At 40.5% G+C, this 18311-nt stretch overlaps 1 protein-coding gene across 1 annotated transcript in view; it reads left to right on the top strand.

Moving 5' to 3' along the window:
* Nucleotides 1-18311, top strand: part of ITGA11 (integrin subunit alpha 11) — a 156531-nt gene that overhangs the window by 43793 nt on the left and 94427 nt on the right. Inside the window, exon 3 of the mRNA XM_043980465.1 lies at nucleotides 4628-4728. Coding sequence (XP_043836400.1) covers nucleotides 4628-4728 — 101 coding nt within the window. The remainder of the gene's footprint in view (nucleotides 1-4627; nucleotides 4729-18311) is intronic.

Below are 18311 nucleotides of genomic sequence, written 5' to 3'. Positions count from 1 at the left end.
TCTAGCCTCAGATATCAGTGAACTGCTAAACTTTTGGGAAACCATTGACCTTTCCCTAAAGTGCTTATAACTTTCCAAAACATTCTTCCATTTTTATCATCCCAACAACTTTGTGAGGTATGTAGGGCATGAATAGTTCTCATTTTTCCAAGGACAGAGCAGGGAGGTGATTTGCCCTGGTTTACACAACAAATCGAGGACAGAGCTAGGGAAAAAAACAAAAACCTTAAGTCTCGTGACTCCAGGGACCAGCATCTTTTGTATTACACCCATCTGGTCCTCCTAGTCTCTCATGTTCCATGCCCCAGTCCCCCTCTGTAAAATGAGAAGTGCCATAGGAACTTTGCTATGCCAAGTTATTACGTTATGGAGGCAGAGAGACCACTCTCTGCCAAAAATTACCTGAGTTCAAATTCTGCCTCAGATCCTTCCTATGAGACCCTGGGCAAATCACCTAACCTCTCTTTGCCTCAGTTTTGCCATCTGTAAGAGGATAATAATAGCACTCACCTCACAAGGCTGATGAGAAGTTTAAACATGTAAAGCATTTTGCAAACTTTGAAGCATTATCTATGTAAATGCTAGCTATTATTCTATTATTATTATTATTATTATTAGCTATTATTGGTGTTAATTAATCAATCAATCAATAATTATTAAACACCTACTATGTGCCAGGCTAGGTGGTACAGTGGATAGAGCACTGGCCCTGAAGTTGGGAGTTCAAATCTAACCTCAGACACTTCCTAGCTGTGTGACCCTGGGCAAGTCACTTCATCCTGTTGGCCTCAGTTTCCTTATCTGTAAAATGAGCTGGAGAAGGAAATGACAAACTATTCCGGTATCTTTATGAAGAAAACCCCAAGTGGGTTCGCAAAGTGTCAGAGATAACTGAAAATGACTGAACAACAATAAAATGTACCAGGCTATTGTTATTATCATGGTTTGCCTATGAGGTAACAGATCATTGCTCTCCCATCCCAACCTTCATCCTCTCCACCTAGGACTGTTTCTTGAAAGTGGACCTCCTAATTGGCCACCTAATAAGATAGTTTGGTCAATGGGTCACATTAAGTACTTATCATGCACCATGCATTGTGCTATTTTGGGGGGGATAGAAATACAAAAGTGAAATTCAGTCCCTGGCCTCAAAGGAGTTTACAATCTAATGAGAGAAGACAACACACCCAAATAAGCTGAAGAGTGGGAGACAGGTACTCTGAGAGGACAATGGATAGGTCCTAAGGAGCACAGCCTGGGGAATAGGATTTAGGAGGAGATATCTTGGATTTAAACCTCTCTGGGTCCTCAGTTTACCCATATGTAAAATAAGAGCGTTGGACTCGATGACACCAAAGGGCCCCTCCAGTTCTAAATCTATGGTCCCGTGATCCTAAAAATTACAGCAAGGCAGCCCCATGCATCCCAGACTACACTGATTTTGTTTTATTTCACTTAGAAGAAATGAGGGAAACCTGGACAGCACAAACAGCTGTAAAAGTAGCCAAAAGTCACCATCGTCTAGACAAACATATTTTATGGGTCCAATTAATTCTGCTGCTCAGAAATAGGCATGGTTAATAGGTGGCTATATTTAGACACCCGTCATTATCTGGCTGCCCCAGGGAGGACTTCTCCCACTTATTCTGTAAGCTCTTAATTCTAAACAGAGCTTTGTCCATTGCCACTTTGGATTCTAGATCAGAGTTGGGAGGGTGGGGTGGGGAGCCTCTGCTGACTCCTAGAAGCCAATTTGGCCCTTAGGGACTTTGGCTTTGCAGGCACTTGAGCCAAGGGAAGAAAATTGAAGAGTTTCTTTAAGGTGTTTTCATCGTAGTAGTAGAAAATCACCTATGCAACAGGTTTGGAAAGCGAGGGATGCTGGTTGTACGTGCTGCTTTAACAAACAAGAACAGGGACTGCTTCATTTTTGCCTTTATCTCCAGCACCTAGCATAGTGCCTGGCATTTAGTAGGTGCTTAATAAGTGCTTATTGATTAGTTGAAGGTCCTCTAATAAAATTAAAATTTAAAAAAAAATTCTACTATAAAAGATAATACTCTAAGCTATGATCAACCAACTATATTTTTATTGGTAGAACCAGTAACTAGAATTTTTCACACATAATGAAAACACTTGGGGGTGGGGTTGCAGGTGCAGTTACCCCAAGGGAGATACAACCCTTACCTCCATGGGCATTAGAGATGAGGCGGGCTAGGAGGAGAAGTACCATGCCAACAGTCATCAGGGGTGATGCTACACTGGCTGGAGGAGCACAGTGAGGAGAGCCTCAGACCTGGCATTGGCCACAGAGAGGAAGCCCACTCCCGAAGAAGGAAATGTACCTCTTACTATAGATAGTAGCCTGGGGCATGGCTCCATTCACCTCATACAAGTTATGGCATCTTATCTCTATATACTATTTCATTTGGCAAGTGCATTGGTTCCCTTGATTATCATCTCTGTGCTAATGATTCTCAGACCTACTTATCCTGCCCTGACCTCTGATCTTGCATCTCCAATTGCCTTTCAGATATCTCCAACTGGGTGTCCAGTAGACATCTTAAACTTAATGTGTCCAAAACAGAACTTATTCTCTTTCTCCCAAACTCTCCCCTGCTCCTCCCTTCCCTATTACTGTAGAGGGCAACACCAACCTCCCAGTCCCTCTGGCTCTCAACCCAACCCTCAATTCCTCACTATCTCTCACCCCCCCATATCCAAGCTGTTGCCAAGGTCTGCAACCTTTGTAACATCTCTTCAATACACCCCGTCTCCCCTCTGATACTGCCACCACTCTAGTGCAGGCCCTCATCACCTCACTTTGCATACTGAAATAGTCTGCTTGTGGGTCATCCTGCTTGAAGTCTCTTCTCACTCCAATCTATCCTCCATTCAGCCTCCAAAGTGAGTTTCCTTTAGGAAGTCTGACCGCATCACTCTCATACTCAATAAACAGCAGTGGCTCCCTATTGCCTCCAGGATCAAATATAAAATCCTCTGGTGTTCAAAGCTCTTCATAGCCAAGCCCTCTCCTCAATTTCCAGTCTTCTTACACCTTACTCCCTGCCATAAACTCTTTCATCCAGTGACACTGACCTCCTTTGCTGTTCCTCAAACAAGACACTCCATCACATGGCTCAAAGCATTTTCTCTGGCTGCCCCCCAGGCCTGGAATGTTCTCCTTCCTCATCTCTGTCTACTGGGATCTTTTGGCTTCCTTTATGCCCCAAATAAAAACCTATCTTCTACAGAAAGCTTTTCTCAATCTTCTTAATTCTAGGGCCTTCCCTCCTTTAATTATTTTCTTTTTATATAATTCAGAGTTTATAAATATTTATTTGCTTGTCTCCCCCTTTTAGATCATGAGTTTCTTGAGGGTAGAGACTGTCTTTCACCTCTTTTTGTATCCGATAGATAAATGGCACATTGTAGGTATTTAATATTTTATTGACTGATTGGCTCTATTTATTGGGGCATTAGCTAAGAGCCAGTTGAAAGCAAGATGGATACCTGAAAGGAATAGGGGGGAAACGGTGGTACAAGACTCTCCCAGAGAAGGAGAATACCTGAGACACATTTCATTCAATATTGTAAAATGTGAGAATATCAGAGCTGGAAGACAACTTAACTCCAATTCTTCATTTTTCCTATAAAGAAACTGTGCCCCAAAGGTGTCGTCCAAGCATATAACAGTGTAAGTGGCAAATCCAGCACTAGAGCCTACATTTTCACCCCATACTGCCTGCCAGTGCCCACCAGGAGTGGAATTCTCTGAACTGAGAGAGAGAGAAAGAATCCACAGCTCCTCTCTCACCCCTTTCTCCCAATCATTGTTTCCACCAGAAGCCTATGTGTTGTGCTGAATCATATCGTGTTGTGTTGTATGTAAATCACCCAAAAACAGACAGATCTAATTTCCCTGAAAACACACGCATGAGTGTCTGAGTAAGCTCAGAGACAAAGGGCAAAATGTTTGGCAGCCTTTGCCTTCCAGACTATTGCCAAACCCCAGATTTCTCTGAGGATGACTGATGCTCTGGGCCCAGACTGCTGAACTGCCTGCCCCTTCTGACTGAAGATAGGGACCTAGGGGATGGCCAAGGCTACCAAGAAGGGCTCCGCACACTGATAGTAGGCTGTAAGTATCTGGGGTCTTCACCAGTTCATCTCCATCACAGGTCTCTGTCTGGCCTATTTGACTATTATGGGTACAAAGGTCCAGACTAGAAAGTGTGGAGGCAAAGAGACCTCTGAGCCTCTGAATCGACTGCAGCACTGAAGTTTTCTAGAACTAACCTCATGGTCCAGTGAGAGGGCTGAATGGTTGGCCAAGGGGAGATTACAGGGGTCTCTGTGGCACTGAGACAGAACTCAGTTGTTTTACCCCTTTTGGGAACCAGAAAGTAGCCTTAAGTGGCAGAGGCCCAGGTGGGAGAGGGGCACAGGCTCGCTGGAGCTAGAAAGTGTGGAGGATGTCCCTCTTCCAGGATAGTTCCTGACTCCCTTGCTCTCAGCATCCTTCTCCCCAAGCCCTTCTTCTTATGTTTAAATTCTGTCTGAACCCTCTGCCAGAATGGATACCCCACACTAGTAAGAACTCACCTTCTCTCTTCTTTCTTCCTAGGTTGGTGGTAGGAGCACCATTTGAAACCAATGGTCACCAGAAGACTGGGGATGTTTACAAGTGTCCAGTAATACAAGGAAACTGTTCCAAGCTAAACCTAGGTAACACTACTCATAGTACCTGGGAGGGAGTGGACTCTTCTGTTACTTCTTTCTAAGGTAGCATTATACAGAGTATATGGCTCTGGGCTTGGAAATGGGGAGGTCCTGGGTTCAAATCTCACTTTGGGCACTTAGTAGCTGTGTGACCTTAAGCAAGTCACTTAAACATTACCATCCTGACCCCATCATAAACCAGTTCAACTCTACACTATCTTCTTACTCTATCGTCTGCAAACTAGGTGGCCTAGTATGGTTTTCACATTTTAAAATAAAGTTTTATTGTATTTTACAATGTAAAAATGATTCTTAACTCCCATGCCTTACAAAAACAGATGGCAGGCCAAATTTGGCTCTCCAATGGTAGTTTGCTGACCCCTATTCTGGTGTCTTGCTCCCCTTATCTTACTGTTGATTCAGTCTTGCCAAGCCCAAGTTCTGGATTCCTCTCACCATCCACTGCCTTTGCTTCTGTTCATGTATAATTGAATGAAGCTAAAGGAAATGACCTGTTACCAACATGGAAGTTATTTCTGAACTACCCTGTCTGTGTATAGTCAGAACAAAGACCAAAATCAGCACCAAATTAGAATAAAGTTGAAAAGGAATGTTGGGCAATCAAAACAACTCCAAGATGACCTATTTAAACCAACTAGGAGATGGATCAAGAAGCAGAAATTAACAAATGTTATCATTATTTCGTACTAGTTTTAAACAAATTATAAAGTATCCCAACAAGGCGGCCAAAATAGTCCAGAAAATGCCTCAAATAGGAAATTCAGGATTCGTTGGCTGAATATATACATATATATATATAAAGCAACCAAGGACGAAACAAGTTTAGAATGTAAAAGCTCATTTGTAAAACCTTAAGGAATGGGAGAATGGAAGATTATGAGCAATTTCAGCTCATAAAACAATAAGCAGTGGAAAGAACAAGATTGAAGAAGACTTGGGTTGAAATGCTGCAATTGACCTTGATGATCCCAAGAGCATTTAAGGATAAAATTGGAAGAACAACAAACACAGGCTAAATGAAAAGGGATTGTCAAGATTTTCTAAAAACGAACTATTTTCTCCATCAATGCCAGTGAAATGATTACGGATGGACATCATTGTCATAGGCCCTAATGACCTGCATGTGGAAGTGCAACTAGCTCTTTTAAACAAAGACAAGTAAAGCAGTTGAACTAGATTAAGAAAACACAGTAGATTCTCGTCCAGAAATTTACATAATTTTAAGGGTGTTAAGGGATCACTCCCCAAGGTATTGAAAAAGGGAAAGAGATACCAAAGGATTAGAAAAAATAAATCATGGATGTTTCTATTACCAAGAAGACGAGCAAAAAGAGATTGGTAAATAACAGCCTATATTCCTACTTTCTCATCTATACAAAATTTTAACAGAAAAATTTACATACATATTGAGATTTTCCCAAAGGAATAAAATATGAGAAGAGAAAAGGCAGGCTCTTGCAAATGCTATTCTGTGTCAGATCACATCTTTACAGTCACCTAAAAACTGCAGAGAATACAAGTTCCTCTCCCCTCCCCTCACCCCTGTGCTTATTATTTAGCAATTGCTAAAAAGCATTGACTTGGTAAGAGTATGATAGAGTCTTAGAGGATTTTCTCTGACTAGATGTTTCCCATGAATATATCAAGATATACAAGATTTTGTGACTGATGCAACAGAGAGGACTTTCTTGATGGACTTCTGATTATTAATAACATACAATATTATATAATATACTATATTACATGCAATACAATATTAATGTAGACAACAAGGAGGCAAATGCTAGTCAAAGGTGTTTGCAGCTGTCATAGAAGAGGTCTAGAGCAGAGTCCAAATGGAAGGATTGCCTATAGATCAAGGGTTCTTAACTTGGGGTCAGTGGATGCATTTCAGGGGTTCCATGAACTTGTATGAGAAAAAATACATCTTTATATTTGTTTTCCTTTGTAATTTGATATATTTTAATCACTTTAAAGGGGCAGTTGGGTGGCACAGTAGATAGAGTACAGAGTCTGGATTCAAGAAGACTCATCTTCGTGAACTCAAAATCTGGCTTCAGACACTTACTAGCTGTATGACCCTGAACAAGTCACTTAACCCTGTTTGCCTCAGTTTCCTTATCTGTAAAAATGTGCTGGAAAAGGAAATGGCAGACCACTCCAGTATCTTTACCGAAAACAAAAAAACCCAAATGAGGTCGCAAAGAATCAGACATGATTAAACACACATACATACTTGCATGCATGCATTTTGAAACATCATTCTGAGAAACCCATCATGCAAAAAGATGAAGAGTCCTTCCTTTAGATAAAGTCCTCCAGAAATTCTTCTTTGCAGATGGCATCATGTTGATTGCATCAAGGAAAGCATTACAAAGCATCCTAAACGAGATCCAAAATCACACACAAAAAAACTTTAGCCTCTCCATCCACACAGGAAAAAAACCAAGTGGATGAAGAAAGCCATTTGTACACACTAGGCTATGCAATTGGTTGGATGACCCACAGAGTCCACCCATCAGTATACACCTCTTAGAAAAGTTTCCACAGGTGAACAATAAACTAGGTTCAAAATAGATTAGAGGACGTGAGCAGGCTTGATCGCATTTGACCTCCAGTTTCTTCCTGAAACAAAATCCCATCTTCTTAATACTGCTAGTGCCATTTGGCTACAAATCATGGGATGCCATAATTTCCAAATAGTGAAAATTGAAGGGCAATCACTCAAAGGGCAAGGGAGATGCATGGTGGGCATAAATAGACCACAGCATGTTATGAGTGATGAATTGTTTGTATGAAGTGATGTAAAAGATATATGACCAGGAAAGGAGGTGGACTGGTCATGTAGTAAGAATGAAGGTTTAGAGAAGGACAGCCTATCTCTCTAGGGTTAGGAGATATAGAAAAGGTCCCCGGAACTGCGGGTAAGCCCCCATAGAAGATTTATGGGAGGTAATAGAGAACAGTACCATAGGAATGAGAAGCAGCATAGTAGGGTAAGAAAAGCACTAACTCTGGACACAGAGGATCTGGGTTCAAATTCTATACCTGATGATGACTACCTGTGAGCCCTTGGATAAGTCAAGGCTTCCAGAGCCTCATACAATTACTCCTTCATCTGTAAAATGAGGGGGTTAGGGGCAGCTAGGTGGCACAGTGGATAGAGCACTGGCCCTGGATTCAGAAGGACCTAAGTTCAAATCCAGCCTCAGACACTTGATACATACTAGCTGTGTGACCCTGGGCAAGTCACTTAACCCCAATTGCCTCACAAAAAAACAAAAACAACCAAAAAAATGAAGGGGTTAGATTAGATGGCCTCTGAGGTCCCTTCCAGCTTTATCTGTAGGAAGGAGGAGAAGACATGGATGGGTTGCAGTGGGCATCTTTGGGGAATGAGTGACATCACAAATCCATTGAAGTATTGACACATGCTCCAACCTCTTCGGGGAGCTAGTCTAGTGACAGAAAGATGCTGATTTAGCCGATGAGACTAGATTGTTCTACGTTCAAAGCAATCATCAGGACAGTTACAGCCACACCTTCTAACCGTGCCCCACCTCCCTGAGAGTGAGGACAGAAGAGAAGGACTGCATAGAGGCCAGACTCCTCCCTGATGAGCAAGGGAGACCCCCTAAGTATTAGGAAGATAAGCATGGATGAAAGGCTAACATCAAAACTAAACTCTAAGAATGCAGCCAAGAAGCCAAACCACCAGCTGTCCCAGTCACATGTTGGTGTTTTATCCAGATGTCAATAGCTGCAGTCCTTCCAACTCCACGGGTTATAAGTTCAAAACATAGTTGGGACACTTATCTCTCTCTCTCTGGGGGAGGGGGCAGGGAAAGGGGTTGGAGGGAGAAGTCAAATTTCCTTATGAAAGAGGGTAGAAGAGATGGAAGAAGGTAGTACATAATTCAGATTTAGATTTTCTATTTTTTATTGCCCTATCTAGGCTGAAATTACACCTTCCCCAAACCCTGAAATCAGACAGTGCTCATTTCCAGAATCATCAATTCAGAGCCAAAAATAACATCATCTAGTTTAACTCTCCCATTTTCTATATGAAGAAACTGAGGCCCTAAGAAGGACAGTGATTTGCTCAACCAAGGTCATAAAGAAATCGTTGGCTTGCTACTCCCAGTCCCCTTTTATAAATCTTTGTTTTGTTTTGTTTTGCAGGGCAATGAGGGTTAAGTGACTCGCCCAGGGTCACACAGCTAGTAAGTGTCAAGTGTGTGAGACCAGATTTGAACTCAGGTCCTTCTGAATCCAGGGCTGGTTTTTTTCCCCACTGTGCCCCCTAGCTGTGCCCCCCTTTTATAAATCTTGATTCACACTGCCCAAAGAGATTGTTCCCACCCTAGGAAATATTAAGAGAGAAACAGGTTAGATGGGAGAGAGTGGGGGTTAGAAGTAAAGGTATCCTGACATCTTTCTCCTAAACTGGAAGAAAGGAATGGATTTATAAATTCCATTTATAAGTTATTATCCAATCTGTAGGATTTATAGTTTTCCCCACACAAATACACAGAACTACATAATGCCTGAGAGAGTTCCACCCTAGCCAAAAACATAGATAAATTGTTCACTACCTTTTCTCATAATTTGTGATTAAGAGCCACTATCTTCTGGCCACTAGATACCAAGAGACCTTCTATAATAACACAGAACAGGGGGCAGCTAAGTGGCGCAGTGGATAAAGCACCGGCCCTGGATTCAGGAGTTCCTGAGTTCAAATCCGGCCTCAGACACTTGACACTTACTGGCTGTGTGACCCCAGGCAAGTCACTTAACCCCCATTGCCCTGCCAAAAAAAAAAAAAAATCCGACCTCAGACACTTGACATGTTCTAGCTGTGTGGCCCTGGGCAAGTCACTTAACCCTCATTGCCCCACTAAAAAAAAACCAAAAAACCATAGGACATAGGACATAGAAGACAGGGTGATGTAATGGAAAGCATATTTGACTAGGAATCATGAGACTGGGGTCCTAGATCAAGGTTTTACCACCATTTTGATGTATGACCTTGGGTAAGTCACTTTGTTGTTCTAAACTTTAGTTTCTGAATTTGTAAAAGGGGATGGAACCAGGTGATGCTTAAGGTGTCATACAACTACAACCTTCTCTGATTTGACAAGCTTCCTATATCATGCTGACTTCCAAACTAATCCTATTTTCCTGAGGTTCCTGGAAAGTTAACAATAACAATAACACTTTATCACTTACCAAACCCCTGAAAGGGCATAATCAAATGGTCAGAATTATTAACCAGAAGTTCACTATTCTTCATCAGCTTAGACAAATTTCCATAGCACAAATACAAACCTCAAAATATTCTCAAGAATTCAGCATATAAACTATCCTGGAACTAGAGCATTATCACAAATGGAAGTATTACTAATATTTGACTGGACATAACTTTGATCCACAAAAATTAAAAAACACCTTAAATAGTGTTGCCATATGGAAATAACCTTCTAACTACATGGAATGAAAAGCTTTAAAATTATAGAGACCCAGAAGAAGAAATTGAAACCAAGTAGGAACAGGAAGAAATACATACCATCCCTATTTTCTGGTTGCTGCTAAAGTTGTCCCAAAGATACTTTTTATGAGTCAGCAAAAGAACTTTCATCCCAATATTTTCAATATACAAGTAAATATGTGTGTGTGTACTTATCAACCTGTACAATAATTCATTGAAAACTTATCATACAAGAATAACATAAAGATAGCAATTTGTCCCAAGACCATCTATCTATCTCAGCACCATTGAGCATAAAGATGAGAAAAATGAAATAATGATAATCTATGTGTTAAGCACTGGGAATCAACACATTAGCTGTGTGACCTTGGGCAAGTCACCTAACAGTGTTTACCTAAGTTTCTCATCTATAAAATGAGCTAAAGAAGTAAATGGCAAATCCCTCCAGTATCTTTGCCAAGAAAACGACCAAAAATGAGATTATGAATAGTTGGACACAATTGAAAGAAATTGAGGCAGACAACAACTAAGTGACTTGCCCAGAGTCACACAGCTAGTAAGTGTCTAGGGAAAGAGTTGAATTCAAGTATTCCTGACTCCAGGTCTAGCAATCTATCCACTGTACCTCCTATCTCCCCAAAATCTAGATTCCCCTAAAAAATATTTGAAAGCAAAAGTCAGTAGGTCAAGGCTATAAAAGGAATCAGAAAAATGCAAAGAACAAAGTAAACAATTCAGCATGAGTCAAAACCTTTATTACAGAGACTTGAGAATCAAAGAAATCAGACAGAGAGAGGACCCCCAAAGAAAGAGAATGTGGAAAATTTTTGGTCATCCATATGATCACAAGAAACCAAACACAATGAAAATACAAGATGAATCAAAAAAGAAGCAGAAAGGTTGCTGACAGTTAATATAACGAATGACAGAACAGTTGCATCAAGGGAGATGACTGAAACTCTAGCTTCTCAGCAAAACCAGAAATCAGTGAAACCAGATAAGAGCCACAATCATTGGCTCAGACACTCCACAGTAGTGCATGAATTACTAGCAAAGCACTTTACTGGGTTCCTCTCAGAAGCCAGCCTTTCTTAACTGAAAACATCACTTATTTACTCCCAAAAGATCAAGAATCCCTTCAAATACAAGTCAGTTACATGTTGTATAAGCATTCACCACTTGAATCTCAGAAAAACAAAATCTATAAACACAAGAAAACAATAGATGGACTGAGGAACAAAAGGGTGTGCCAAAAAGTCTCAGGGTACAGAGAGCAATTCATTATTGATCCAGTAATTATTGAACAAGTCCAACATCCACCCTGATTTTGTTGATTATCACAAAGCATTTTTCTTGGTTCTGCCTTCATTGTTTATTCATGTATTGCCCCTCATCTAGTAAAAACACAAGAGTATTTGATGCCCTCATGTAAAATTGTTCTTAAAACATGTATCTAACGGTATTTCAAACATGTCAGTGAAGTAATAAAGTCAAGAACAATTGACATAAAATTGCCACTTTTCATGGAAGCAGCTTAAGCCCATTATGATTTGGGGGTGGGGGGCAGGCAATGAGGGTTAAGTGGCTTGACCAGGGTCACACAGCTAGTGTCAAGTGTCTGAGGCCAGATTTCAACTCAGGTCCTCCTAAATCCAGGGCCAGAGCTTTATCCACTGCACTACTTACCTACCTGCCTCCCCCCATTATGATTTTGTCAGGGGCCCTTCCCATTTTCTGTGTTCTGGATCCCTTGGGCAGTTTGGTGAAGCCCTTGGACCCTTTCTCATAATAATACTTTTAAATATTTAAATACATAAAAAATACATAGGATTGATAAGGAGATCAATGGCATTAAAAAACAAAATCTTTTTGAAAGAAGTTTGCGGATTTCTAAAGTTAAGAATCCCTGGTCTAGCCTAAAATATATGATCATGTCTTCTAAAGAGAATTAAGTATGAATTCCAGTTTAAAGAGAGAGTCAAACCACAGCATTATGTTAATCACTTGATATATATATACAGCAACACCAAGCTATCTGATTTTATTTTTTAAAAAGCACATCAAAGTGTTCTTTCATCTCATGGAATCTTTTCCCAAGGATAGTAAACTGTCACTTGTACTAGATAAGTGTAAAGTGTCTTATGTATTCCAAGGGAAAATAGAGACTGATGGATTTGAGCATGAATCTGGACATCCAATTAAAACAATAGATGAAGACAGTACCAAAAACTACATTGGTCTCCTCCAGGCAAAATACATCAATCATAAAGACATAAAAGACAAGGCTGTGGCTGAATGTGTTAAGAAACTTACTGGCATCCTGAAATCATATCTAAATGGGAAGAACATATTGAAAGCTGTTAACACCTACCCAATACCCATCTTAGTGTAGCCTTTTGGAATGATCAAGTGAACCACAACAGATTTGGAAAGTGTCCTAACAAAGACTTGTACACAGGGTCTATCATCCTGAGGCAGCTATAGAAAACAAAGGAAAAATTAACACTTTGTCATCGAAAAAAAGAGTAAGAGGATTGGAGCACATTTTTTAAAATTTATGAAGCCTATAGAAATGTTTCTGAAACAAGCAGGCATCACTTCAACAATAAGTAATTACAGGTTGATATCAGGAATATGCCATTGGGCTTGTCAAATGTAACTGAACATGGCTCATTTCCAAATAGAGCCAAGATCCAAGAACAGAATCAAAATGCCCTTAGCCACTAGCAACATCCACATGAACTCAGCCAACAATATGTTGCCAAAAAAGTACCAAAGAAATGGTTGGGGGGACAGCTGGGTGGCGCAGTGGATGGAACACTGGCCCTGGATTCAGGAGGACCTGAGTTCAGATCCAGCCTCAGACATTTGACACACTTGCTAGCTGTGTGACCCTGGGCAAGTCACTTAACCTTCACTGCCCTGCAAAAAAATAAAAACAAAAACAAAGAAATGGTTGGATCATACAGATATATTTATAGAAATGAAGGGGTTTATTTATGGCCATTCAGGACCAGGTTATTGCCACCAGAAATTATAGAAGCATTAGCCTTAAGAAATCTGAACTAGGGGCAGCTAGATGGCGCAGTGGTTAAGCACAGGCCCTGGATTCAGGAGTACCTGAGTTCAAATCCGGCCTCAGACACTTGACACTTACTAGCTGTGTGACCCTGGGCAAGTCACTTAACCCTCGTTGCCTGCAAAAAAAAAAAAAAAGAAAAGAAAAAAAGAAATCTGAACTAAATTATGAAAAGAAATGGTAGAAATAATGTAACACATCATGCCAAAAATCTAGCACCAACCCAATGTATAACGATGGGGCAACTAAATGCAGGGTCTGGAATCTGAAACACTCATCTTCCTGAGTCTAAATCCAGCCTCAGACATTTACTAGCTGTGTGACCCTGGACAAGTCACTTCACCCTGTTTGCCACAGTTTCCTCATCTGTAAAATGAGCTGGAGAAGGAAATAGCAAACCACTCCAGTCTCTTTGCCAAGAAAACCCAAAATAGGGTCATGAGAGTTAGACAGAACTAAAATTACTAAACCACAAATATATAACAAGGTATGATCCAGTAGCTAGAATTATGCATCAGAAGCTTCCTGCCTTTCAAGGAATGACAGACAACAAATCTCCACGCTACAAATACAGACGTCAAAATATCCCAGAAAATTCAATTTGTAAATTGGATTGGAATTGGAGGCTTATCACAGACCACTTGTTCACAATAATACTGACCCCATAAAAAGTTAAGAATAATGTTTTTCTGGGATGGTAATCCACTGTTGGTGGAGTTGTGAACTGATCCAACTATTCTGGAGAGCAATTTGGAACTATGCCCAAAAGGCTAAAGAACTGTGTATACTCTGGGGCAGCTAGGTGGCGCTGTGGATAGAGCACCGGCCCTGGAGTCAGGAGTACCTGAGTTCAAATCCGGCCTTAGACACTTAACACTTACTAGCTGTGTGACCCTGGGCAAGTCACTTAACCCCAATTGCCTCACTAAAAAAAAAAAAAAAGAAAAGAAAAGAACTGTGCATACTCTTTGATCCAACAATACCACTGCTGTGTTTATATCCCAAAGACATCCCCAAAAAAGAGAAAAAGACCTATTTGTACAAAAATATTTATAGCAATTTTTTGTGGTGGCTAAGAATTAGAAATCAAAGGGATGACCATCAATTGGGGAGTGGCTAAACAAGCTATGGTATATGATTGTAATGGAACATTACTGTGCTATAAGAAATGACAAACAGAATGATTTCAGAAAGGCCTTGAAAGACTTAAATGAACTGATATATAGTGAAGTGAGCAGAACTAGAACATTGTGCACAGCGACAACAATATTGTTTGATGAAGAACCGTGTATGATTTAAGTATTCTCAGCAATACAATGATCCAAGACAATCCCAAAGGACCAATGATGAAGCATACTATCCACCTCCAAAGAAAGAACTGATATTGATTGAACACAGACTGAAACATACTATTGCTCACTTTCTTTCACTTTTTTTCTTTTATTTGAGTCTTCTCATGCAAAATTATTAGTATGGTAATGTTTTACATAATTGCACATGTATAACCTATATCTGATTGCTTACTGCCTCAGGAAAGGGGACAGAAGGGAAGGATGGACAGAATTTAGAACTCAAAACTAAATAAAAATGTTTATTTTTTTAATTAATCTTTTTTTTCTCCTTTTTTTTTCTTTTTTTTTTTGCGGAGCAATGAGGGTTAAGTGACTTGCCCAGGGTCACACAGCTAGTAAGTGTCAAGTGTCTAAGGCCGGATTTGAACTCAGGTCCTCCTGAATCCAGGGCCAGTGCTTTATCCACTAAATAATCTTTTTGATAGATGCTGCTATACCAAATACTAATTTCTAAACTACATGTAAAGAAAGTTTTTACAATATAAAAACCTGACAGATGAGATCAAAATCATATGGGAACATTATAGGATGTATATTAACGTCATTCCTGTTATCTTACCTGCTACTGGTATCCTATGCATATCCACAGTGAGCCTACAGAATAGTTACATCCCAAAAGTTTTATTCAATTAACAAAAAAGCAGTTATTTTTTCTACTTCTGCAATAGTCTATAGAACATTAAATATAAAAGAATAATAGCAGAATAGCAACTTGTCCCAGGGATGTTTCTATCTGAACCCCATTAAAAACTAAATGACAGGAGGCAGCTAGGTGGCACAGTGGATAAAGCACTGGCCCTGGATTCAGGAGTACCTGAGTTCAAATCCGGCCTCAGACACTTGACACTTACTAGCTGTGTGACCCTGGGCAAGTCACTTAACCCCTATTGCCCACCCACCCCCCCAAAAAAGAGTAAAAACTAAATGACATAATATTAACTGACATTTATATAGCACTGCAAGGTTTACAAAGTGCTTTACACACATTATTTCCTTTGATTCTCATAGCAACCCTGTAAGGTCAGCACTATTATTATCCCCATTCAGAGAAGTTAAGTGATTTGCCCAGAATCACACAACTAATAAGTCTCTGAATCAGTATTTGAACCTATGTCTTCCCAACTCCCAGTTCAGCATTTTCTCCGTGCCATTTGAGGTTGCTATTCCTTCTCTAAATGGCTAGAGGCACTGCAGGAGCGAGGGGAATATGCCAGGAGATGAGGAAATTAACAATCAAAGTTCACAATCATGGAGTTTCCTCCTTTCCATGGGGAAAAAATTAATAGCAGCCAATGGCAACTGGAATCCATGTAAGTTTCTGCCCCATAGTGGAAAAATGAAGGGAGGAAAGACCAAGTTCTGGATTTCCTAAGATCTTTCCAGACAGCGATCTTAAATCCATGTACTTGGAATTCTCTGTCTTCTCCCATGGCTTTTGGCTGGGATAGTTCAGGCAGAATTAGCAGCCCCTGATTTAAATGAAAGTAAACAGGGCATCATCACGAGCAACCACTCCCCCACCCCGACCATGATTAATTTTTGACTCCAGTTTTTCCCACTTCTCAATTTAGGGGACCTTTAGGATTGGTCTAAAATGTAAATACCATCCTGGCCAGGCTAAATTTGGTCATTTATACTTTAGTGTAAAGTAAGTCAAAAGATTGATTACCTTCTAAAACTTAACTGAGATGCAGACTTAGGGGATTTATTTGCTGGAGCGGTAGAAGTGTGAAGGAGAGAGGATTTTGAAATGTAACTGTTCTTATTCCCCAAACTTCAAGCCTTACCTCATTCATAAATGCTGAAAGGAAATAAGCAATCAATCAACAAGCAATTATTAAATATTTTCTATATGTTCAGTCCTGTGTACAAGGACAAAAATGAGACAGTGCCTGCCCTCAAGGAGTTTACATTCTCTTGAGGTCAGAGAATTCTCAGAAGTTATGCATCAGAGTCACAGGTTTTTTTTCTACTCCTACAACATGAACTCATTAAAGGTCAATCCCCAGCGCTAAAATGACTCTCAGACTCTCAAGCAATTCAGATCATGTAAAACTTCCCAAGGAAACATTCAAAGGACAAGAAAATAGCATTAGTAGGCCCAACAGAAACAAAACAAAACAAAACAAAATGTGGGAGCATCCAACCCTCAAAGCTGTGCTGTTCCACTATGATGAAGTGCTATTTGTCTCTTTCTCTCTCTTTCCATATACTATATAGGTCTGCAAGCACAGGGTATATATGAGGACTCATTTCAAACCTCCTGCAGTGTTCTCCTTACTTATAATGGAGCTGTTGGTGCTGATAATGGAGCACTGTAGGAGGAAGATGGGTGTTAATGGAAGTTTTTGGATATATGAAGGTCCCTAATAGATAACGGTGAAGAGGTACAAGGCTCCATACGCAAAAATATCTCTCCCAGGGACAGCTAGGTGGTGCAGTAGATAGAGCACCAGCCCTGGAATCAAAAGTACCTGAGTTCAAATCTGGCCTCAGAAACATAACACTTACTAGCTGTGTGACCCTAGGCAAGTCACTTAACCCTAATTGCCTCACTTAAAAAAAAAAAATCTCTCCCATTGGCCTGGTTCTCTGACTACCTATGTAGCTGTTTATCTTTAATATCCTTTGCTGGTTCTTCATCTATGTCATACCTAATAACTAGGGGTATCTCCCAAGACCGTCTTGGGTCTTGCACTCTTTTCCCTTTATACTATCTCATTTGGTGATTTCCTGAGTTCCCATGGATTCAGTTATTATCCCTATGCTAATGGTTCCTACATCTATATATTCAGCCCTAGTTTCTCTCCTGAGGTCTAGTCTTGTATCACCAACTACTATTTCACATCTCAAAATGGATTTCTCAGAAGCATCTCAAACTCAATACATACAAAACAGAAGTCATTTTCTTTCTCCCCATATCTTCCCCCTCCCAACATTATTACTAATAAATGCATCATAGGGGCAGCTAGGTGGCGCAGTGGATAAAGCACCGGCCCTGGATTCAGGAGAAACTGAATTCAAATCCGGCCTCAGACACTTGACACTAGCTGGGTGACCCTGGGCAAGTCACTTAACCCCCATTGTCACACACACAAAAACAAAAAATAAACTTATAAATGCATCACCATCTTCCTAGGCACTCAGGCTTGCAGACTCAATGTCATCCTTGACTCCCCACTCATACTCACCCCAGATAGCCAACCTTCTGACTCACCTTGTCATTTTTACCTTCACTCCACTCATACAGCCACCATGATAGTACAGGTCCTCATAACCTCACTGCTGGACAATTGCAGCAATCTGCTCATTCTTTTCCCTGCCTTGTCTCACCTCATCCCAATTCATCCTCCATTCAGCTGCCAAAATGATTTTCCTAACACACAGATCTGACTATGTGACCCACTTATTCAATAAACTCTTTTTTTTTCTTTTTTGGAGGCAAGCAGGGTTAAGTGACTTGCCCAGGGTCACACAGCTAGTTAGTGTCTGTGGCTATATTTGAACTCAGGTTGTCCTGACTCCAAGGCCTGTATTCTATCCGATGTACATCCAGATACACTGGCCTCCTTGCTGTTCCTCACATACAATATCCTGTCTCCCAACTCTGTACCTTTGCCTGGAATGCTATCTCTCCGAATCCCTGTCT

The sequence above is a fragment of the Dromiciops gliroides genome, chromosome 2, assembly GCF_019393635.1.
Source record: "Dromiciops gliroides isolate mDroGli1 chromosome 2, mDroGli1.pri, whole genome shotgun sequence".
NCBI lineage: Eukaryota > Metazoa > Chordata > Mammalia > Microbiotheria > Microbiotheriidae > Dromiciops > Dromiciops gliroides.
This window is presented reverse-complemented; position numbering and strand designations above follow the sequence as displayed.